Source organism: Pelodiscus sinensis, chromosome 23, assembly GCF_049634645.1.
Source record: "Pelodiscus sinensis isolate JC-2024 chromosome 23, ASM4963464v1, whole genome shotgun sequence".
In the NCBI taxonomy this organism is placed as follows: domain Eukaryota; kingdom Metazoa; phylum Chordata; order Testudines; family Trionychidae; genus Pelodiscus; species Pelodiscus sinensis.
Window position 1 is genome coordinate 3001044 of NC_134733.1, and position 23908 is coordinate 3024951.

The 23908-nt window shown below is 59.6% G+C and overlaps 1 protein-coding gene across 2 annotated transcripts; it reads left to right on the forward strand.

Annotated features, from left to right (window-relative positions):
• Positions 1-135: 135 nt before the first annotated feature.
• Positions 136-23077, forward strand: P3H1 (prolyl 3-hydroxylase 1). 2 transcript variants are annotated; one of them, XM_075906856.1, is made up of 15 exons: positions 136-577; positions 5945-6097; positions 7561-7750; positions 8021-8152; positions 12719-12858; positions 13728-13817; positions 14022-14074; positions 14310-14431; positions 14573-14700; positions 15316-15411; positions 15720-15870; positions 17014-17155; positions 17460-17535; positions 18201-18341; positions 18950-23077. In XM_075906856.1, the coding sequence occupies exons 1-15, from the start codon at positions 185-187 to the stop codon at positions 19091-19093; spliced, it is 2151 nt and encodes a 716-aa protein (XP_075762971.1). In that variant the 5' UTR covers positions 136-184; the 3' UTR covers positions 19094-23077. The 2 variants fall into 2 exon arrangements, with proteins under 2 accessions (XP_075762971.1, XP_075762972.1); XM_075906857.1 differs by having other exon boundaries at positions 139-577; positions 17038-17155.
• Positions 23078-23908: the final 831 nt, after the last annotated feature.

The window sequence follows — 23908 nt, forward strand, 5'->3', positions numbered from 1 at the left end:
GCGGAGCGCTGACGGGGCGGGATTCTGTCGGGGGGCGGGGCGCTGGGGGGCGTGGCCCGAGGGGCGGGATTCTGTCGGGGGGCGGGGCGCTGGGGGGCGTGGCCCGAGGGGCGGGATTCTGTCGGGGGCGGGGCCCGAGGGGCGGGGCTCCGCCGCGGGCCGGTCTGTCGCTGCCCGCTCGGCCATGGCGCTGGCCGCGCTGCTGCTGCTGCTGCTGGCGCCGTGCGCGGCGGAGCCCCCGGAGCCGCCCGACGCGCTGTTCGCCGCCGGCTCCGAGGCCTACGCGCGCGGGGACTGGGCCGCCGTGATCCTGCACATGGAGCGCGCGCTGCGGGCCCGGGCGGCGCTGCGCGCCCAGCTGGTGCGCTGCCGCCTGCGCTGCGCCAACGCCACCGCCTGGCCCGCGGAGCCGCCCGCCCTGCGCGACCTGCTCTTCTTCCGCCAGCTGCTGCGCCGCGCCGCCTGCCTGCGCGCCTGCGCCCCCGGCGCGCCGTCCCGCTACCTGCTGGGCGAGGAGCTGGAGCTCGAGTTCCGCAAGCGCAGCCCCTACAACTACCTGCAGGTCGCCTACTTCAAGGTGCGCCCCGGGGCGGAGAGCGAGGGGCAGGGCCCGGGCCCCGCCACTGCACAGGGCGCTGTCTCCATGCGGCGCCCCAGGCACCGGGACACAGTCAGGGAGCGGAGGCAGAGCCTGGCTGGGGGCCCAGGGGTGGGATGGGCCGGGGCCCAGGTGAGGTTGCAGGCAGGTGGAAATCCAAGCCTAGCGTCTCCTGGGGCAGGGTCCCGGTGCTCTGCCTTGGGATGCACAGGGGGCTCCGCGCCACCCCAGAGCTGGGCGCTCACACGTCACCCACTAGCTGCAGCAGCAGCAGCACTGGGCTGTTTCGCAGCCACTAGAACCTCTAGGTTTGAGAACCGAGCCCATGGGCAGAGCAGAGCCCTTAGCACACGCAGGCACTCAATTCTGTGTCCAGCCGAAAGGCTGCAGCACCATATCTGGTCTGTCTGCTACCAGCTAGTAAGGAAGGGAGTTCCCTTCCCATCGGACACCACCCAGTGCATCCACTCCTAGTGACAGTGGAGCCGGGTGTCTTAGTGAGCTGTGGCCCAGCACAAAGCCCTTGTCCGTGCCACACTTGGCGTGCGCACTCTCAGGGATGTCTAGACTGGGCTGGGTGACATCTGGGAAGAGTGTGCAGACCTGACTGGTCCCTTGAAACGTGTTAACTAGTCATGCTGAACAGTCTGTTGCCCTGGGTCTCTCTCTGTGACTCTGCATGTGTTTCCCAGACCCCAAGGACGATCTTTGTGTAAGCTCAAAGCTTGTCTCTCTCGCCCACAGAGGTTGGTCCCTAAAAGAGATTCCCTTACTCACCTTGGGCGACTTAACGGGTCAAAACAGAGGGCATGCAGGCCCATTCGTCCTTTCCCTAGGCACCCATCCAGAGGAGTTGTGCCCCGCACTTGGAGCAGGGATATTCCTCCCAGGGAGGGCTTGCGTGCAGCTGTATTGAGCAGGGCTGCTGGATGGTGCTAGGAAAGGAGGCAGCTGCATCCAGCAAGGGAACAGGCTGAAGGGAGGAGAGAGGCTGGGGGGAAGGGGCTGGGGAAGGTGCGGCTGTGACTGAAGGAGTGCGGGAGGGAACATGGAGTAGCACTAGAGGTGGGCAGAAGAGGGCTCTGGGATTTAGTATCAGGCCAACATTGTGCTGTGACTGAAGTGGGCTTGGATGGTGAGGTGAGATCTCTGGCCCCAGCATCACATGCACACCCCCTGCCAGTGAATTGAACATCCCCCCCCCCCCCCCCCCCCATCCCTTAGGCATTACTTTGTATTTAGCACATTCCCTTTTTCCCAGCTGAGCGTGTGTATCAGAGTCCAGCCAAGGAGCTCTGCATCCTCCTTTCTCACTCTCCCCACGGCAGGGCCATAGAGTTCATGCCACATGTGCAGTCCTAGCTGCTTCCAAATTTCTCCCTTCCTTTTCCTGCAGCTGAAAGCCCAACCCCCTCTAAGAAACTTCCTTCTTCAGAAGCTGAAATGCCACGTAGTAAGCTGGGGGCTGTCTCATCCGTCATGCCCACTGTAACGTGAGCCAGGAGGGTCTCACATTTCAGAAAAGTGAAAAACAGCCTCTTTGTATGTGCCCTTTCCCTGCTGCTTGTGTGTCTCTCAGTCAGTGATCTTACTGAGAAGTGCGTTTGCAACCATTCGGTCTGTGTTTAGTCGTGATGTTGGGAAACACGGGCTCTAGAGCTAACGCTGTGCTCCGATGGACACTTAAAGGAAACAAGGTCAAGGAATGTTCTTACACGGTGTTGCGGTATCCCTCTCCTTGGGGAGTTTTGTATTGTATTGATCTCATTGACTCTCTGGGGCACAGGAAATTTCCTCTAACCCAAGAGTAGGAACTGTTTGTCCCCAAGAAAGCTTTAAAGAAAAAACTGGCTCATGTTAATTAACTGTCAATTTAATCACACTTCTGTTTGGAGTTTTAGCTACTGGCATTAGAAGTAACAGCTAGTACCAGAAAGTTATGAGAGGAAAAAATCAGTTTACTTTGTGCATTTTGACAGTTTCACTCTCAGCTTTATACTCCGTTGGTGTCTTGTGTTACTTGTTTTTTACACTGCAAGAGAAAATATTTTTAAAGTGGAAAAATGTCACTTAAAAAACTAAAAGTTTGGCAGGGCTACTTTCCATAGATGCAGAACCTGAAACAGGGATGTTAAAAAGGGTTAATTAGGTAACCGTGAAACCGTAAAAAACCCCACAACTTAGTGGTTACACGGTTGCATGCTTAGTGCTCTGCCATATGAAGCTTATACTGCAGAGCCCGTAGCCCAGGTGGCTTCCTGGGAACAGAGCCAGGAGCTGCTGTGTAACTGTTACGATACTCGATAGCCTTATGTTTATCGATTAATCATTTACACTTGCACTGTTACATCCCTAACCTGAAACTATTTGATTCACTTTGGTTTGGTTTGGTTTGGTATTCGATTTCACCGGGATGGTCCTTCTTTAAGTTCTTATGAAAATTAAACTCTTGGGATAAGGTGCAATTCATAGAATCACAAAAGGCAGAAACGGAAGAGACCTACTGAGCCAGCTTGTTCAGCCCCTGCCAGTGCGGGATTGGTCCCTATGGTGCAGTCTGGGCTTTGTCTAGCCCCATTTTAAGTAACCTAGGAAACAGCATTCACTACTGCCCAGTATGTTCCGTTCAGGTGTTCATACCGAGCCCATCAATGTAGTATCGAAGCACCTTCCAGAGATGCATTAAACAACATGCTTGTCCTATATGGTGTTTCTCCATTTTCTTCTCCCTGAAAGGGAAAGTCTCTTGGAAGACTCGTATTAAATTATCCTTTGAATGACTGTCGCACTTAGAGACCCTATCCAACATCAGAGCCTCACAGTGTTAAGTGCTGCACATGGTACATGTAAGATGTAGCAGTCTAAAGAGACATAATCGGTGGGAGAAGGAAAGAGCGATATTCCCTTTCTACAGACGGAGAAGATAAGGCTCACAGATTGGCTCAAGATCAGACCAAGAGTCTGTTGCAGAGCCTGGAACTGAACTCAGATCTCCTGTGTCTCAGTCCAGTGCCTTAACCGCAAAACTCTGAAATAAGGGAGCCTGGGCAAAGCCTCCTGAAATCTGGGAATGAACCAAGAATGTTTAGAGTGTGTGCTGCTCCTCCAGGACGGACAGACTTTGACAGCTGGGCCTAGCTAGTGCAGGTCAGCCCCCAGCCTAGGACTCTGGAACACCAAGGGAATGTTCGATGCGAGGTATAAAGTGTGTGTGCAGAGCCGGAGAGCAGAGGCTTGGGGTTAGTGGGAATGATCTCCAGCAGGGATGCTGGCAGTTTATGGAGTTTCTTTCAGTCTGGGTACTGGAGACATGTTCCCGGTGAGTCGGCAGCCCTGCGCCCTGCAGGGAAAGCGGGTCGGACACACCTTTGCGCACACGTTGTCATGAACGGACGTGCTCTTGTACCCAAGGGCTACATCTACACTGGCACCCTTTTCCAGAAAAACGATGCAGATTAGCCAAGTCGGAATTGCAAATGCAGCAGGGATTTAAATTTTCCCCGCTGCATTTGCATGAACATGGCTGCTGCTTTATTCCAGCTCGGGGCTTTGCCGGAAAAAAGCGCCAGTCTAGACGGGGATCTTTCCGAAAATAAAGCCTTTTCTGGAAGATCCCTTATTCCTCTTAAAATCAGGAATAAGGGATCTTCCGGAAAAGGCTTTATTTTCCAAAAGATCCCCGTCTTGACTGGCGCTTTTTTCCGGCAAAGTCCCGAGCCGGAAAAAAGCGGCAGCCATGTTCATGCAAATGCAGCAGGGAAAATTTAAATCCCTGCTGCATTTGCAATTCCGACTTGGCTAATCTGCATCGCTTTTCCGGAAAAGGGTGCCAGTGTAGACGTAGCCAAGCTGTTGAAGTAGCCAGTTGCTTTTCCCCAGTAGATTTAGGTTGTCTGGCCCTAGCATAGCCCCAAAGCATTGTGGGATTTCCCCTCTCCAGCATCCCAACATCACGGGCTGGTTTACGTGTGCGTCAGGCTGCGGGTCCCTGTGTAGCATTGACCTGTAATATTTACCAAACTCTGTTCTTGCCCTTTTTGCTGCTGGTTGATGGATTTGTGTCCAAGCAGCTTAGTTATGGCCCAGATCAATCTGAGCATCGTTGGGTGAGACCCCCAACCCACATGTTAGGAAACCAGGCAATGCGCAGTTCAGCGTCCTGTCTGCTCGCCCCAAAGAGTCAGCGTGACAGAGCAAAACAAGCCACAACACCGAAACCTGCTCCATTGACGTGCTGCTTCCCGCACCGCAGGGCTGTCCTGCTGCCTCTTGCCACGTTGTCCCTGGGGAGCAGGGAATGTTTATGAAGCCCACAGGACACTATTGGCAAGGGAGCCCCGCTGCCTCTGGCTGTGACTGCAGCAGGAAGCAGGGAGGCGAGGCAGGTCCCGGCGTGATCTGTCAACCTGGAGTGGTTCCTGCCCCACAGAGCAGGCCGAGGGCCCCCCCGGACTAGGTGCCTGACCTGGAGTTCTGGTGGGCACAGAGAAATGGCATTTTTGTGGGAGGGGTGAGGTGCTGTGAGGTTAGCAGTCCTATTGTTAACTGGTGTGGGCATGTTCAGGGCCTGTGGAGAGTGGCTGCCTTGAGGCATGCTGGGAGGACAGAAAAGGCCCTGGGGATGTCCGTGGATGAGAAGCTGGATGTGAGTCACCAGGGAGCCCTTACTGCCAAGGTGGCTAATGGCAGATTGGGAGCATTAGGAGGAGCGTTGCCAGCAGATCTAGGGAAGTGATTGTTCCTCTTTATTCAGCTCTGGTGAGGCCACAGCTGGAGTATTGTGTCCAGTTCTGGCCCCCCATTATAGAAAGGAGGTGGATGCATTGGAGAGGGTCCAGTGCAGGGCAATGAAAATGACGAGGGGGCTGGAGCACATGGCCTATGGGGAGAGGCTGAGGGATTTGGGCTTGTTTACTCTGCAGAAGAGAAGAGTGAGGGGGGGTTTGAGAGCAGCCTTCAACTCCCTGAAGGGGGGTCCAGAGAGGCTGGAGAGAAGCTGTTCTCGGTGTAGGCAGAACAAGGAGCAATGGGCTCAAGTTGCAGTAGTGGGGGGCGGGGGGGTGTCTAGGTTGGATATTAGGAAAAACTATTTCACAAAGAGGGTGGTGAGGCACCGGGATGGGTAACCTTTGCGGGGGGGGATCTCCCTCTCTAGAGGCTTTTAAGTCCCGGCTTGACAGCCCTGGCTGGGATGGCTTAGTTGGGATTGGCCTTGCCTTGGGCAGGGGATGGGACTGATGCCCAGCTGATGGAGCACTGGGAGATCATGTCCCTGGGGGGCTGCGCACACTGTCCCTGTGCGATGGGGAGTCTGGTCTCACTTCTCCCCACGTTTTCCTTGCTTAGATTCACAAGATCGCTAAGGCCGTGGCTGCTGCTCATACCTTCTTCGTGGGGAACCCCGACCACATGGAGATGCGGCAGAACCTGGAGTATTACCAGATGATGGCAGGAGTCAAAGAGTCGGACTTCACAGACCTGGAGGCCAAGCCCCACATGGTAGGAAGAATCCTTCTCCACCAAGCGTTTGGGTTCCCCCGTCGGCCGCGGCTTCCGCCCTCTGCTCCCAGCCCAGCACCGGCCTCTCCTTGGCACTCAGAGTCTGAGAGGAGCGTTTGAATGAGCAAAGTCTCCCTCTGCACCTACGGGACGAGGGGGGCCCCTGGAGCTGGCCTGGCATAAAAGGGTGTCCTATGTGCTGGTTTGTGACCCTGTAAGAGGCTGGAGGAAGGGCCCTGCTTCCGTGGTGGAAGGGCAGGTCCTGCCTGGTGGTGGAGACTGAGTCAGACTGTGGCATGGAGGTGACCGCCGAGGGCTTGAGAAGTAACAGGCTCCGTGCTGTAAAACCTCCGGCCTTTTGCGACCTTGAAACACCCCTGCCGCTGCCGAGGCCCAGTGAATGCTGGAGAGAGGGTGTCGCGGTTACAGGTTCGACTCCCCCACCCCTCAGCTCAGCTGAAGCCAGAGAAGAGCAAAGGAGACCGTACCCGTTCTTAGGAGCGATTCGGGAAGGGATGGGGGAGAGGCCTTTCGGGGTACGCCCCACGTAAGGGCCCAGGCCCAAAACCTATTTCCTAAGCCGGCCCCCCCAGGCTTGAGGCTGTGGTTGTCTCACTCAGGCCTTGGCTGTGAGCTTGTAGCAAAAGGGCTCCCGAGAGGAGGTGGTGACAGCCTGGTATCCCGCCCCCAGTTCCCTCCTGCCGTGTCAGTCTGCAGCTAAGCCCACGACTGTGGTGGGGGCTGGATATTCAGGAGCATCCTTCAAGGAGGTTTTCTAGTGGGTAGCATATAAATGTGGATTGTAATGACTTTAACGTGACTGAAAAGGCCTGGACCCGGGGCTCCTACGCCCTGCAGCCTGCGCTGCCCCCGTCCCAAGAGACCCCGCGGTGCCACTGCCCGGGGCCGGGCTAGTGGGGCTGGGACTGGCCGGCCGAATGAGCAGAGTTCCGTGTGCTGGGGCAGCCGTAGCATGGCCGGGGAGAGCAGGGTTCTGCCACGCGGCAGCAGCGTGGCAGGGCACCGTGCCTGGGCCAGTCTGCTGACCCGAGAGCCCATCCCCGTGCGCACGCACAGACCCGTCTTTGGGAATACCCGGAATGTGGAAGGGCGACACACCCAGCAAGTACTGCAGTGGGGGATTCCCCCTCCCTAGACCCATTGGGGGAGACCCAGAAGGTTCCATGCCCCAGTGGCCGGGGTTGACCCCTTGGCCCATGAAAGCGGAGCCCCTCGCCGGCTGGGCAGTGTTGCTCTGAAGGCTGCTGTATTGACGTGTAGTCTGGCCCATGGCGGGTGGGGGGGTGTTTGGCCTGCCTCTGCTTGGAGAGCTCTCTGAGTGAGGGACCCTGCGAAGTGGTGCAGCCACACTCTGCCGCGTGATGAGAGGGGGCGAGTGCTGAACCCCAGGGAGAATGTGTCGGGCTGGGCTCAGGGCTCACTTTGCTCCTGGCTCTTTGCAGGGCGAGTTCCGCCTGGGGGTGAAGTTTTACACCGAGGAGCAGCCGCAAGCGGCCATTCTGCATTTGGAGAAGGCGCTGGAGGAATATTTCGTAGCTGACGCCGAATGTCGCGCTCTCTGCGAGGGGCCCTACGACTACGAAGGCTACAACTACCTGGAATACAATGCTGACCTGGTCCAGGCCATTACGGGTGGGTGCAGCATGAGGGTGCCTGCCCTGAGCCCCTGCGTGCTCCAGTGACTGACGTGGCTTCCCCTTTGAGTGGGTCAGGTTGGGGGGCACTTTCTGCCCGAGAGCTGGGTGTCTGCTTGCTCAGGAGACAGTACAAGCTTGGGCTAAGTGGGGTTTAACTTCCCAACCCTCTTTTCTTGGCCCTGAGGGAAGCCGCCTCCTGGCTGAAGACAGCGGCTCCAGGGCAGGTCTCGCCGGGTCCGTGGAACACGCTGTCTTTCTCTTGCAGATCACTACGTGCAGGTGCTCAGCTGCAAGCAGAGCTGTGTGACCGAACTCGCCTCCCAGCCTGGCCAGGGCAAGCCCGTGGAGGATTTCCTTCCGTCCCACTTCAACTACCTGCAGTTCGCCTATTACAACAGTAAGCAGCGTGTCGCGTGTTTCTCTGCCATTAGGGGCCGGGAGTCACTCCAACCTGGCTGCCTCGGTCCCTCCTCCAGCTGCACGGACAGCGGCGGGATCCGTAGAGCCGCCTTGGAGAAGATGATCAGGGGCACTCGGGAGTCGGGAAAGGCCGGAGTTGCCGCTGTCCAGGCAACTTTCTGCCCCGTTGTGGATGTTCATTACGAGAGAACCGTAAATGCCACCGTCCCGCCCTCACGTTGGCCAGTGTCCGGGGGGCAGTGCAAGGGAAGGAGGCGGCTGTTCAGTATTTTCATTTGCTGAGCAGCCCCCGGCCTGATTTCCTGCTCGTTATCCAGCTGCCACTGTGGCTGCGGAGTCTCTTATTCCTTCCTGGGCTTTTCTGTTGCACCCGGAGCTGCGTTCCAGTGGGCGAGCCTCTGAGAGACTAAGGCCACGTGCCCCCGGGTTCCAGGTGAGCAACTGGAGGCCTGGAGCCTGATTTCAGGAGCACTGAACGCTCCCAGCTGCAGCTGAAGTCAGTGAAAGCTGCGGGTCCGCGGCCCCTCTGACAAATGGCATCCGGGCACCCGTAAGTGACTTGCCCAGTTTCATACAGCAAGCCGTAGAGCCAGGAATAGCCTGGTGGGTCCAACCTGGGCTGTGATGGTCCGTCGTGCTGGGGGCTGTACAAAGCAAGGACAGGAGATGGGACCCCCTAGGCCTAACAAACGAGGGGGCGGAGACAGCACAACATGCTGCGGAGTTAGGCTAATGTTGGGGTGTTAAGTATCAGATCACTGACTCATCGAATGGTCGATGCATTTTTGCATCGACTATTTGATTAGTTGATAGGGCGCCTCCGCCTTTGAAGTGTAGCAACAGCCCTAGGGCCCTTCCCCGCCTTGCTGCCTCTCTCTGATAGAGACAGGTGGGCGGGGGGAGGCGACCAGTTGACGGTCCTGTCAACTATCCAATAAGCAGTCGACTGGTCCTAGTGAATATTTCGGGTTGTTTCCTAACCCTTCCCAGCGGTTGCCTGAGCGGCCTCACCTGCATGGTGGTTTCCCAGCCAGGCCACGTCCCGTCACTGAGCTAACGTCACAGATTGGGTCGCTTCGCCCTCAGGCCGCATGTCTGAGTTTGGCAGACCCAGCTCTGGTGCCGCCCCTTCTTGTACTCCCTGTCGCTGGGTTACCTCGCGTGTACCTTGGGAGGGACTATCCGTACCCGCCCCGGGAGCCCAGCAGGAGCCTCTGTTAACGACGGCGTTTGAGAAGCCTTGAAGTGCCAGGTTCCAGCTCGCTCTGGGGAAAGGTGAGACTAGAACTTGTGGTCTCCTGACCAGGGAACCTGCCCTTGGCCCAAGGTACACTTGCTTTGGTGGAGGAAAGTAGCCGCTCCGGGGGCTCATCCTCTCTCTGGTCCATATCCCACCTGGGGCACTAGCTCACCAGACGGGCTGGGTGCAGGAGGCTCGGGGGGGCTGGTGTCAGGCCCAGCACAGTTGGAACATTCCGGAAATCAAGGGCTAAATCTTGAGCCACTCCTGATAGGGATGTGGCAGTGAATTTCTGAGGCTTCTACGTTGGCCAAATCTGGAAGATGAAAGGCCCCTTCCTGGTCCTGGGGCTGCCCCCTCTCCTAAGGCCCCTGCTCCAAACCTCGGTGCCTTAGAAGAATTCAGAAAACAGTTGGGATTTTTTGAATATTAGTGAAAAATGGGCAGTTTTGCCAGTCTCCTCAGGAACCGCTGAACTGCCCCTCAGCTGCTGCACACGCTTTCCAGAAAAATCAGCCCCGGGAAGAGCCAAAGCCTGGAAAACTTCAGTTCCAACGGACAGTTTGTCGGTTAGCAGCCGCTGATAATGGAGCGTGTGGGTGTCTCTGTGCCTGCCGGGAAGTAGCGCTTACAGGGGCATGCTAAGCCTGGAAGCCTGTCGTCCTGCAGCCGTGCTGCCCGATGATATGGAGCTGGGCTGAGCCTCCACGTCCGCTGCCCCTCCTAGAGCTCAGTGTGGCCCCTGCTTTGGTAACATCCAGTCGTTGTCGCTCCCATCTTGGCATGTTTCACCTCCCTGTTCGGACTGAGTTCCTCCTTGCAGCCTGTTTTGAGCCCCCCCGGGGTCTAGGAAACCACCCGGCAGGATGCTTCTGCATTGCTCCAGGTGCTTTAGAACGGCTCCTGCTTGTCAGCCCGTGAGCGTGGCGGGATTCCACCGCACCCTGGCGTGCCGTTCGTTTTCCCCAGCAGGTGGCGCACTTTCCTTTCTGCTAGGCTGGCGGGTGACTGGCACCCATCCCAGGGAGGTTTTGGCAGGTCCAGCAGGGCTCCTCCCCTCCCTGGAGCAGCCTGTCGGGCACAGCAGCAGCCAAGCCCAGGGATGCTCTTGCCACAAAGCCCAGACGCGCGTCAGTAGCTGGTTTCTGTGGAACCTTGAGCAAGGCTAGTTGGGGGGGGGGGGGCGAGCCACGCGTCTGGCAAGGGCGTTCACCCCAGGGCTGCGTGAGGACCCTGGACTCCAGACCCCTTCCACCCTGCTCCTCTCGAAGCCTTGCACAACCCGGAGCTCCAGCCGCCTGCGTAACTGGGGCTGCCTCTCGCTGCAGGAAGTGGGGGGTGGGCGACACGGAGTCGGCAGGCCTGGATAAAGGCCTGTTACATGAAAACCGCGACAGGCCTGGAATCGCGTGAGCAAGACTTTGGTTCAGGGACACGGCAAAGAGGCCCTATTGAGAATCACATGATTGTGAAAATCAGGCACCGGGTGCCGATCAAGCCAGAGGGGCGGAGCAGAACATCTCAAGGAGAAACGTCTTGGTGCTGACCGACTCCCCAAAATCCAGTGGACGTACCGACCGAGGCTCAGGGCCGGGTGGATGTTGACAGCATGAGGGATAGTAAGGAAGCCCCCCTCCTGCAAGGTGACGGGTGGTAACTAGGTAACAGAGGGTGGCAACTTGGTACAAAAGAAGTGAAGTAACTGGTTTGTATCTGTCTCTAACAGGGCACCGCAGCGAGTGAGCGCCGACCGACCTGGGGGGGGGGGTGCAATAGGCCTGTGTAGGAGGGCGTCGTAGCCAATGCAGAATGCACAGTCTGCTAACTACAGCTAATACCTGGCATTTTGCAACGAACCTGCTTGATTGCTTTCATCCTTGCCCGAATCTGTCGTTTCCAGGGGCTCTCTGAGGTCTGCTGTGTTGACCCAAGGGCTCAAGGTTTAGTGCTTTAGATAGAGGGAGCGCACGCAGGCAGCCGAGAGTTTCTCATCACTGACGGAGCACAGGACCTGTCAGGAACCCACCGGGACAACCCTGAAACCCTGACTGCCAACACTGGTGACCGACCCTCAACTTACTACCATGGGGTCTCCTCCCATCCCCCCAACCCCGCCCTCCTTCCTCTCACACAGGCAGCGGGACCAGCATGAGCCGTAGCGGTTCAGGGGCATGGGCGCCCCTTGCCGACCCCCAACAAGGGTCCTGCCCGATGCTGGCAGCCTTTCCCGTCCTGCTGTGCGCTCCCTCGACAATCCCTGAAAGCTCCTTCCAGGACCGAGGGAGGCGTTTCCAGGGCTCACTCCTCTAACGTCAGGAGAAGTCTCCTGTGTCCGGAGCAGACTGGCCAGGCCCAGGAGGAGGGACCGAGATCTCTTCCCGTGGTGCACACACACAGAGGTGCATCGTTTCACCCCTTCGGGCTGCAGCGCAGCCTCGTTTCTGGGCGTCCTCCGATTACTCTGAGCTCCTGTCTGCTCCCCTTTGTGGCTTCCGGGCTGGTTTCTGCTCTGCTCTGCTCTGCCTTCCCAGGTGGGCTCTGTTGGCATTGCAAAGTAGAGCAGCGACCGGGGCAAGCTGCCAGCCCTGGGCAGGGAGCCTCTGCTGGGAAGAGGGACGTGCACAGCCCTGGCGTCTAGACTGGGGGAGGAGGAGGAAGAGCAGAATCACAAGCGGAGAGACTCCCGTTTCCAGCGCAGCCAGGACAGTTCCTGCTGCAGAGCTGTGCCCCCAGCATGAGGGATTCCCGTGGGGGAGTACATGGCAAGCCGCTTGGCCTCCTCTGCTGGCTGGGTGCTGGGGGGCTGCACATCACAGGGGGCTGCAGCGCAGGGGGGATTGCTCCCCGTGGTTGCGAAGCGGGAGACGAGGCAAGTGAAGGAAATCGGACGAGCCCTGGGAGTAAGGCTGAATGTGAGTAGCTATCCAGAGGAATGGAGTGGAACCCCAGGTTTCCCATTGCAGGTTTGTGGAGGCTGGGCCCAGCAGGTGCTTAGCCAAGGTGGTTGAGGGAGCCAGCCCCATGTGCTGGGTTTCCCTGGCCTTTGACTGCCAAAGCCTGGGACAGGACAACGGGGGATGGATCACCGGATAATTGCCCTCTGGGGCACCTGGCACTGGCCCCTGTGGGCAGCCAGGACGCTGGGCGGGGTGGACCTTCGGCCTGCCCCGTGTGGCTGGTCACGTGTCTGACGCAGAGCCTGGGTCGCACCGGAAGGCCACCGAGCGCTGCTCCCATCCAGCACCCGCCCTGCCAGCGCAGAGCACGGGGAGGCTGCTCTCCAGAGCGGGTTTCTCTTGGCAGGTGGGAGTTACGAGAAGGCCATTGAGTGCGCCAAGACCTACCTGCTTTTCTTCCCGAGCGACGAAGTGATGAATCAGAACTTGGCCTACTACACGGCTGTCCTGGGGGAAGGCCTGGCTGCGCCCATCGGCCCTCGAGAAGTGAGTGAGCTCCAGCCGGTCCCCGGGATTCTGCCCGTGTTGCTCTCCAGGGATTCAGGGGCCTGCTGAAGCAGCATCTGCAGTCCCAGGATTGGAGGCGGGAGGGCAGATGGCCGGTCAGCGTTAGGACTGGCCCTCTTCATTCCTCGCACGTGGGCTCCAGGCGGCCCTGCAGGGAGGGGACTGGGGCCCTGATCAGAGCTCAGCCCAGGCAGATTTCTGTGGGCCAGAAATAAGCATACGTTGGCCTCCTGCCTCGGGGCCCAGCCAGGCGCTCGCTGCAGGGCTAGGGAGAAGCCTGTCCCGGCCACGTGTGCTGATCCGGTCCAGGCTCCCGCCCCGTCCTCGGAAACACCAGGGCCTGCCCGGCATTGCAGAAACTGCCAAAGTGGCTGAAAGGAAAGCGTCCCGCCAGCCCGAAGCAGACCCTGCCGAGGGACGTTGCTGCCGAACGGCTGACGTGCGACAGGATCCTGTCCTGGGGGGTCATGCGGCCCCACGGGGCGGGAAACCCTCTTGCCCCAGGAACCCGTTGGCTTTATTTGCTACCCGTACAAAGTAGACGTTAATGGGGGGGGGGGGTTGCGGAGCGTCTGGGTGAGACGGGACCAGCTTTCTGCTTTCAACTTGTACGTTTCTCCGACCAGAGATTGTCTCCAGGGCTGGCGCTCGGGAGGGGGCCGGGGCGGACTGAGCGGGACCGAGCCGTGGCGCTGCAGGATCCTGCGCTTTCATCCCTGCCGCGGGGCTCTGCTACTCTTGCTAGCTGGGCTTGTGCCTGCTGGTGCCCCTGCGCCGGCCAGGCCAGCTTGCCTAGTGGGAAGCCCCGTGTAGGCTGCTCTGACCCCTCCGCCTCTGCCCCCTTTCAGCACATCCAGTGGTATCGCCAGCGCAGCCTGCTGGAGAAGGAGCTGCTCTTCTTCAGCTACGATGCCTTCGGGATCCCATTTGTGGACCCGGTGAGTGCGGCTCCCCTGGCCTGGGACTGGACCCGCGGGGGGCAGGGGTGGGGTCCGTGGGGCAGTGGCGGGAGGAGCCGTGCTGGAAGGAGGCGGCGCTGTGACGGGCTGACTGCTTTTCAGTGCCCTGCCCCGAGCCGAGCCAGGGGAGGGTGCCTCGGGCCAGGACGCGGTTCCTCATCGCCAGTTTCTTTGGGCCCGTAGGACACGTGGACCCCGGAGGAGGTGATCCCCAAGAGGCTGCGCGAGAAGCAGAAGTGAGCACTGTGCCGGGAGCCCTGGCAGCTGGCGTGGGCGGTCGCTCGGGGGGTTTCGGCCAGCCGGGCGGGAGGTGCCCAGCGGGGGGAGGCTGGTAACGGCGGCTCACGGCGCTCGGGCTGGAGTGACTGCACCAGGAGGTGGCCTGGGCACGTCAGGCTGCCGAGCCCCCAGCCAGGCACTAAGGCGGCTGCCCCGGGGGCCGGAACAGGCTCTCACAGCGTCTCTGCCCAGGGTGGAGCGCGAGACGGCCGCTCGAATCTCCGAGGAGATCGGCAACCTGATGAAGGAGATCGAGACGCTGGTGGAGGAGAAGACCAAGGAGTCTGTGGACGTGAGCAGCTTCGTGCGGGAAGGTCAGAGGGAGCGTGGTGCAAAGTGCCCCCTGCGGCCCACAGCTGGGGGCTCCGCGCAGGGAGCAGGGCGTTCGACGCTGCCGGAGCTGGGGCCGCCTCTGCGCGCGGGCACCTGACCCCAGTCTCGCCCTTGGCCTGCAGGGGGGCCGCTGCTGTACGAGGGGCTGAGCGTCACCATGAACTCCAGGCAGCTGAACGGCTCCCAGCGAGTGGTGGTGGACGGCGTCATCTCCGAGGACGAGTGTCGGGAGCTCCAGAAACTCACCAACGTGAGCAGCTGGTCACAGGCCGGGCAGACGGGGGAGGCTGGGGCAGGACGGCTCGAGCTGGGGGGGAGCCGGCGAGGCGACCGGGGAGGGCTGGAGTGTGGAGAGCAGGGAGGGGCCGGGCTGCCACCTGGTTAAAAATGCAATCCAGAGAGAACCCCTAGGAGGAATTAAACCCTGAAGTGAAGCCAGGACCATAGTTCCCCAGGGCAGCTCTCCTGTCCCCCGCCCCCAGCTCAGGGCACCCCCAGGGCACGGCTCCCAGGGTACCTGGCCAGCGGGGGCAGGGCTGGGTCTGCAGGGTGGGGCCTCGGAGCAGCAGCATGAGGGCGGCTGATTCCTGCCCATAGCAGGGCCAGGCCAGGGTGTGAGGGGGTGGGTGAGAAGGCGGGCGTGGGGCGGGGGGGGCTGTGGCTCACGGTGAGGGGTTAGGGCCCCGGAAGGATTCACTGGGGCCACGTTGTGGTTTCCAGTGGGGCCAGGCCCCAGTGCTCTTTCCAGGGTGCAGGTTCCAGCCCCGTCCAACCTGCCGAGGGGCTCTGAGGGCTTGGCCTGTCCGGTGCCTGCTCCTGCCCTTTCCTCGGGAGCCAGTCTCACGTCTGCCCCTCGGTTTCGCAGGAAGCTGCGTCTGCGGGGGATGGGTATCGTGGGAAGACCTCCCCCCACACTCCCAGCGAGACCTTCTATGGCGTGACGGTTCTCAAGGCCCTCAAGGTAGGGTCGCGGGCAGGGCAGAAAGGCTGGAGGGGAGGATGGGCCGGAAGGGGGCGTTAGCAAGATGCTTCTCCCCCGTCTCTTCTCTCACCCGGAGGTGTGAACGGATGCGGGGAGCCCCGAGGAAGGGCAGTGTGGGGAATGGGGGACCCGAGTGCGTGCCCTGCCCCTCCGGGACCCCAGAGTCACAGTTGGGGAGCCGACAGACCTGCCCCCGTCCCCGACACCCGTCGCTGCCCTTCCCTCCAGCCCCGGCCTCGGGGGGGGGGAGCAGCCAGGCTGCTGCTGATGCTCCGTTTTCCCTGCAGCTGGGGCAGGAGGGCAAGGTGCCCATGCGCAGCGCCCGGCTCTACTACAACGTGACGGAGAAGGTGCGGCGCCTGGCCGAGTCCTACTTCCGCCTGGACTCGCCGCTCTACTTCTCCTACTCTCACCTGGTGTGCCGCACCGCCATCGAGGGTGAGCAGCTGGCCTGGCAGGGCCCCTCCCACGGTCCCGGGGAGAGGACGTCTCCCTTCTCATCCTCTGGGCGGCTGCTGCCGGGGGACTCTCCGGTGGGCGGGCTGCCCCCTCTGCCCAGGAACGTGGGTTCTGCCCCCTCTGCAGCCCAGCAGCCTCCGAGCCAGTCCTGATGTGCGGGAGGGGGGAACCCAGCTGCCCCATCCGGGCTGGGCCGGGCTGGCTCTGCAGGGCTCGCAGGGGCTGTGGGGAGCGAGCTGCGCGGTGGCAGAAGATGATGTCGCAGGCCTCGTGGGTCTAATCAAAAAGCGGAGCTGAAATCGACGTCCTTAGCGGCAGTCGGGTCGGCGGCTCCCCCGTCCCGGCCGCGTTGTGGCTGGACGGGAGGAGTTCGGCCGTTAGTTGATCGCGTCTAAGCGGACGCGGTGGATGGATCGCTGCAGCTCGCCCCCGGCCCAGTGGAGACCGGCCATAGTCCCTGCTAGAGCAGAGCTGCGCCGTGGGTGTGTCGGCCGTGTGCCCTAAACAGGAACGTCGGAGCGGCCAGGCTGGGCCAGCCCAAAGGTCCCTCTGGCCCAGTGCCCTGTCTGCCCACAGTGGCCAAGGCCAGGTGCCCCAGGGGGAGGGAACAGAGCAGGGCATCACCACGTGACCCCAGCCAGAGACCAGGCGCACCGCCCTGCCTGTCCTGGCTAATCAGTACTGACAGGACCAAGGCCCTGCCTGCTCCCTGCAAGCTGAGCCCTGTCGCCTCAGCAGAGCTCAGCCCTGGACTTCGCAGCAGTGTCCATCCCCAAATACCTCTGCGTTTGCCACGCGCAGGGCGGCCCCAGGGCTGGTGGCGGGGGAGAGATGCAGAGGAGACGTGGCCGGTGCGCAGTGGGATGGTTCTAATGGGGCACTGTTTGAATTAGCCTCGTGTGGTCCAGGGAGGTGATCGGGCAGGTTTTGGGGTGTTGCAGCCCTAACCCCTGGAGCAGGGCAGCTCCCTGTAGGCCAGGGGACAAAGGACCAGCGCTCTGCCAGCCGCTGCTGCCCACCGGTGGCATCGCAGGCCAGAGGGTGTTCGGGGTGGGGCCCCCTTGCTGCGAGTGCCCTGGGGTGCAGGGCTTGGTTACCATGGGAGGACACCCTGTGTCTCAGGGCCGGCTCTGCCTTCCATCCCAGATAAGCAGGCGGACCGGACGGACTCCAGCCACGCCGTGCACGTGGATAACTGCATCCTCAACGCCGAGGCCATGGTGTGTGTCAAGGAGCCGCCGGCGTACACCTTCCGGGATTACAGGTACAGCCCAGAGCAGCCGAGACGCTCCGGAGCCAGGCTCAGTCCCCCTGCCCTTCACAGTTGCCTGGTTGCCTTTGGTCGCCCGATCTCTGCCTTCCCGCCCCGCGGGGGACCCCGTTTGCCCCAGTAACAGGCAGGCTGCCGGCACCTGCCCTGCAGGGCCCTTACCAAGACCCATCTCCGCAGTATCGCCCTGCCTGCTCCTTGGCACGTCTCCTCTCCTGCTGGCGGCCTGGGGGCAGGGGCCAGGCTGAGCCCTCGGCCGCCGGGTAGTGACCAGCTGCTCTGCCCTGTCTACCTCCAGCGCCATCCTGTACCTCAATGGGGACTTCGAAGGAGGAGCCTTCTACTTCACCAAGCTGGACGCCACCACGGTGACCGTAAGTCGCTTGTCTGCCCCGGGGCTCAGAGTCCCCCAGCGCCTGCTGCTCCCTGCCCGGGGCTGGCACTCCGGCTTCGCCCCCCGCACTTGTCTGCACATGGAAGTTAATCCGGAGTGAGGTCGGGTGTGAACGCGAAGTGCGTTACCTGCTCCCTGTGCGGATGCTCTGACTCCAGAACACTTGACTCCGGGTGAGTTCAGGCCGTTAGCGTCGGTGCAGGGCGGCAGTCGGGACGAACTCGCCCTTGGCGCAGCAGGGGTGCAGAGACGGGGCCCTGCCTCTCCGAGCCGGCCTGGCCCACGTGCAGCGGGTGGAGCTGCTGAGTGGAGGCCACGTTCCCACGGTTACCCGGCTGGGGGGCGGCTGCGCTCTGCTGAGAGCCGGGGCGGAGAGGAAGCTGAACGCCTGGCCAGCACCCTGGGGCAAGGCAGCGAAGCCTCCTCCCGGGAGCCGGGCGGGCAGGGGCAGGGGCCGGCTGTCCCGCATGGGGACTCTGAGTGCCCCAGGATGTCGGCCCCCGGGGCTCCCTCCCCTGCTGCACACCTGCTGGCGAGCAGCCCGTCCCCCCATCGACTGGCCTGTCTCCTGGCTCTCCCCTCCCCCCTCTCGTTACTCGCTGCTGCCGGGATGGCGGGCGCCTAATCAGCGTCTGTCCCCGGCAGGCGGAGGTGCAGCCGCAGTGCGGGCGGGCGGTCGGCTTCTCCTCCGGCTCGGAGAACCCGCATGGGGTGAAGGCCGTGACCAAGGGCCAGCGCTGCGCCATCGCCTTGTGGTTCACTCTGGACCCGCGACACAGCGAACGAGTAAGCGCTGCCCCCCTCGGCACCGCCCCTTCCCCAGCGCTGGGACGGGCTCTGGGGCCGGGAGCCGGCAGGCTGGGATCTCCAGGGACGTGGGTTTCCCTCCGCAGCTGCCGTGCAGGAGTCAGGCTGTGGGATGAGCATGGCAGGGCTGGGCTGAGTCGGGGGGGGTTGTTTCTAAGGTTGGGACGTTTTGGGGGCGCTACAGGAGGCCCATCTGGAGCGGCGTGTGCTGTTCTGGTTGCCCACCGTCCAGAGAGAGGGCGCTGTGCTAGGCGGAGGCCAGGAAAGGCTGCTGGGGACTGGAAGCCGATGGTGGGGGGGCGGATTGTGGGCTCTGGCTAGCGGAGCGGAGCAGGGCGCTAGCGCGGCTGCAGAAGGGAGTGGGCACGAGAGAGGCGAGGAGGGACCCCGGGCTGGATGGGAGGCGCTTTCTGGCCATCCGAGGAGGGAGAGCCCGCGGCCCCCTCCGGAACGGGCTTTTCTGAAGGGGTTGCTGCCATAGCAGGGGCCGAATCGCTGACCCAGGAGGTCCTGCCGAGGCCTGTGTCCTCCCCGGGGATCCCGCCCAGTGCCACGAGGGCTGGCGCTAACCGGTCCGTGCCCTGCAGGAGCGCGTGCAGGCCGACGACCTGGTGAAGATGCTCTTCAGCACGGAAGAGGTGGATTTGTCGGAGGTGAAGGGGCCGGAAGCGGCGCCACCTGCCACGGCGGGTGTCCCTGGGCAGGGCGTGGACGGGAAGGACGAGCTGTGAAGCCGCAGGCGCCAGGAGTGGGACTGCGATGGCGTTTCTGGACCCAGACCCCTGGGAACCGCCGCTCGTGGAGGCAGGGCAGCGGGCCTGGGACGGAGAGCGGCCAGTTCCCTACAAGGCCTGGGCAGGAGCCTGGTTTCCTTGGCCTGCTCCAGCGCCCGCGGGCCAAGGCGCAGCAGGGCCGGGAGGAAGCTTTTCTGGGCTAGCTCCGGGCCACACACCTGCAAAGTGCCCGGGGATGCCAGTCTCGTCCTGCCCCCCGTCTCCCGCCGTGGCCCAGCCTTGCGCCGTGCGACACGCACACGTGGCGGGTGCACCGTTCTGGGTCCCTGGACGGACGTGGGCGCCTGGATCCAGGGGACATTCGGGGACCCCGAAAAACCCGTTGGATTGAACACGTGCCAATGGCAGTCGGGAATAAACGGTTCTTTTCTAATCGGTTGGTGTCTCCCTCCCCAGGCCAGGTCTGTGGGGTGTGTCTGCTGCGTGGCTAGGCTGCCGGGCGGGCCCTGGCTGGCGCCGGGCTCTGGGGGAGGCTGCAGAGATGGGGGTCGCAGCACCTGGGGTTCATGCTAGAGAGCTGTGGATTCTGCACTGTACCCCCCCCCCCCCGAGGGCCTGGATGGGGGGTATCTGGGAAGCCACTGCAGGTCTTGTCCCCCATTGCCCTGGCCCCCCAATGGCTCCTGCTGCCAAGACACCATCTGGAGCCGCCTTGTGATTTGTCCATGCCCGTGTCCCCGGCTCCCTCCCTCCCTTGCCTGTCTCCATTCTCCTCTGTCTGCTGCTTCCCTCCAGGCGGGACTCTCCTCTGCACCCGCCAGGCTTCGTGCCTGCAGCCGCTGTCCTTGCTGCTCTGCAGAGGGCTGCTCGCAGGGCCCTGGCTTCCCAGGCGAGACGGGCCCGTTGAGCTCTCCTAGTCTCACCCCGTGGAGCACAGGCCAGACCTGCCCACCCCCGTGCGCTGCGTTGGGGCCCCCGTGCACGCCGCACACACTGGCGTCCCTGCAGCAGGAGGGTTCAGGATCCCAGCTCTGCGACCTGTCTGCGTGGCCTCAGAGCCGCTGTTCGACTGCTCCCTCCTGTTCCCTGCCATGCTCAGAGCCAGTGGGGTGGCCTGGGGATTACGGGGCCTGCGGGAGCTGCCTTTGGGGATCAAAACCCTTCCATGGTCAAAGCCTCAGCAGGCAGGTTGGGCAGAAGCTGCACTGGCACAGAAGGTCCCTTCCGGGTTGATTGGCTGAAGGTCCTTCTGGCTGGAGTTAGAGCATCACAGACTAGAACTGGAGGGGACCTTGAGAGGCATCGAGTCCAGTCCCCGCCCTCATGGCAGGACCCAGCACCAATTCTAGACCATCCCTGTCCGGTGTCTGTCCAACCTGCTCTTAAACATCTCCAGAGATGGGGATTCCACAACCTCCCTGGGCAACTTATTCTAGTGCTTAACCAGCCGGACAGGCAGGGCGTTTTTCCTAATGTCCAACCTAAACCTCCCTTGCTGCAGTTTCAGCCCATTGCTCCTTGTCCTGTCTTCAGAGGCCAAGAAGAGCAATTTTTCTCCTTCCTCCTTGTGACACCCTTTTAGATACCTGAAAGCTGCTCTCATGTCCCCTCTGTCTTCTCTTTTCCAATAGCTCAATCATTGATGAAGTTACTGAACAGAACTGGTCCCAAACAAGCCCAATTCTTTCAGTTTTCCCTCACAGATCATGTATTCTAGACCTTTCATCATTTTTGTTGCTCTTTTCTGGACTTTCTCTAATTTCTTCTCATCTTTCTTGAAATGTGGTGCCCAGAACTGGACACAATCCTCCAACTGAGGCCTAATCAGCGCAGAGTAGAGCGGAAGAATGACATCCCGTGTCTTGCTCACAACACTCCTCTTAATGCAGCCCAGAATCATGTTTGCTTTTTTGCAGCAGCAGCGTCACACTGTTGACTTATGTTTAGCTTGTGGTCCACTATGACTCCTTCCTAGACAGTCGCTTCCCATTCTGTATGTGTGAGTCTGATTGTTCTGCCCTAAGTGGAGCATTTTGCATTTGTCCTTATTAAACTTCATCCTGTTTACCTCAGACCATTTCTCCAGTTTGTCCAGATCATTTTGAATTACAACTTTATCCTCCAAGGCACTTGCAACCTTTCCCAGCTTGGTATAATCTGCAAACTTAATAAGCGTCCTCTCTATGCCAATAGCTAAATCATCCATGAAGATACTGAACAGAACCGGTCCCAAAACAGACCCCTGCAGAACTGCACTTGTTATGCCCTTCCACACGATTGTGAACCATTAATAACTGCTCTCTGAGAACGGTTATCCAGCCAATTATAGACCCACCTTATAGTAGCCCCCTCTAAATTGTATTTGCCTAGTTTATTGATAAGAAGATCATACGAGACCGTCTCAGATGCCTAACTAAAGTCTAGGTATAACACATCCACTGCTTCTCCCTTTTCCACAAAACTTGTTTTCCTAACAAAGAAAGCTATCAGATTGGTTTGACATGATTTGATCTTTACAAATCCATGCTGGCTGTTCCCTATCGCCTTATTGTCTTCCAGATGTTTGCAGAAGGATTCCTTAATTACTTGCTCTCTTATCTTTCTGTAGTTAAACTGACTGGTCTGTAGTTTCCTGGGTTGTTTTTATTTCCCTTTTTATAGATGGGTACTAGATTTGCCCTTCTCCACTCTTCTGGAATCTCTCCTGACTTCCATGATTTTTCAAAGATGATCGCTAAAGGCTCAGATACCCCCTCTGTCAGCTCCTTGAGTATTCTAGGATGCATTTCATCAGGTGACTTGCAGACATCTCACTTTCCTAAGTGATTTTTAACTTGTTCTTTTTTTATTTTAACTTCTAAACCTACCCCCTTCCCACTACCCCCTTCCCACTACTACTGTGTTGGGCATCCTGTCATCATCCGTATTCTTGACAAAAACCAAAACAAAGAAATCATGAAGCACCTCTGCCATTTCCAAGTTTCCTGTTACTGTTTCTCCCTCTTCACTGAGGGTTTTGGGCTTGTTCAGTCTGCAGAAGACCAGAGTGAGGGGGGATTTGGTAGCAGCCTTCAACTCCCTGAAGGGGGTTTCCAAACAGGGTGGAGTCAGCCCAATGGAGAGCGAGCTCAGTGGCTCCTGCCACAGCGACTGTTTCCCTCTGGGAAGGGGACTCAAGTAAATGTGGGTTGGTTTTGCCGTCGTGCTCTGCACTGCTCCCATCGTGAGAGGGCCGGGGACAGGTCAGGCGCAGTGAGGCGGGTAGCGCGCTCAGCCAGGCCCTGCCTCCATCAGTGGAGTCGTACGCTCAATGAGGCTAAGAGAGTGGCCACAACTTTCACTTGCGAACAATCGCCTGGCCAGTCAGTGCCGGCCACTCCCTTCCCAGCCGCTTGTCACTCGTGGAGGAGTCAGACTGGGCTCCGGGCGGTCTCACGGGTCCATCCAGAACGCTTCTGGGGAACGTTCACTTCCTGCGCTACCTCAATCCGGGAGCTGGCAAGAACCAGAGGCTGCTGGATTATGAGGCTCAATCCTGGTATTTGCTCCAGTGAAATATTGCGCCGAGGTTTGTGGGAGAAGTCAGTGTAGACATCTCGTTAGGGCAGAGCTGGATCCAGCCCCTTGCGTTGTTAGTGGTTGCCTTAGCCACCCATTAACATCTGTGTTGGCTCAGAAAGCTGCCTCAAAACATCAGCCCAAGGCCAGTACCCTTAAACTGCATGGAGGGTTATGACTGATCATAGAATCACAGTGATGGAAGAGACCTCAGGAGTCATCTAGTTCAGAGTTTCTCAACCTTTTTTTATAAAGTCCCTCCAGTACTTAGTTTTCAAACACACACCATTTTTTTCTATCTTTGCAACACATTTGTTTAAACAGCTTAATCATAGCTGGGCAGGTGATTACATTTTTGGGTGTAAAAAGTACAAAAATAATAAAGTGCTGTAAAACTTAAAATAAAAATTCCATTTTCTCCAATTTTCAGTTGTGTTGACGTACCCCCTTTTCCTCCTCCCCCCGACTTCTCTCGAGTACTCCTAAGGGTTGTCATACCACTGGTTGAGAAACACTGATCTAGTTCAAACCCTGCCCAAAACAGGACCAACCCCAACTACATCATCCCAGCCAGGGCTTTGTCAAGCTGGGACTTAAAAACCTTTAGGGCTGGAGATTCCACCACCTCCCTAGGGAACCCATCCCAGGGCTTCCCCATCCACTTAGGGAAATAGTTTTTCCTCATATCCAAGCTAGACTACCCCCACTGTAACTTGAGACCATTGCTCCTCGTTCCACGAGGTGTACCGGTAGTTCGGAATAGGAACCTAGTCTGAACTACCTAGTTCGAGCCCCGTGTAGCCGCGCTGCACGGGGTTCGAACCAGCGGGGATTTAAAAATGGCGGCTCCCCGCTTATGCAAATGAAGCCCGGGAAATTCAAATCCCGGGCTTCACTTGCAAGTGTGGTATGCATACATTACCCCGCTAGTTCGAACTAGCGGGGTAGTGTAGACATACCCTCAAGGTGGTCCACTGAGACCCCCGACCCTGAGCCCTGAGCTTACAATGGCTGTACTGGGTCAGACCAAAGGTCCATCTAGCCCAGTAGCCTGTCTGCCGACAGCGGCCAACCCTAGGGACCCTGGAAGGGATGGACCGAAGACAGTGACCAAGCCATTTGTCTCGTGCTATCCCTCTCCAGCCTTCCACAAACTTTGGGCAGGGACACCACTCCTACCCCCTGGCTAATACCACTCCATGGACCCAACCTCCATGACTTTATCTCACTTCTCTTTAAACTCTGTTCTAGTTC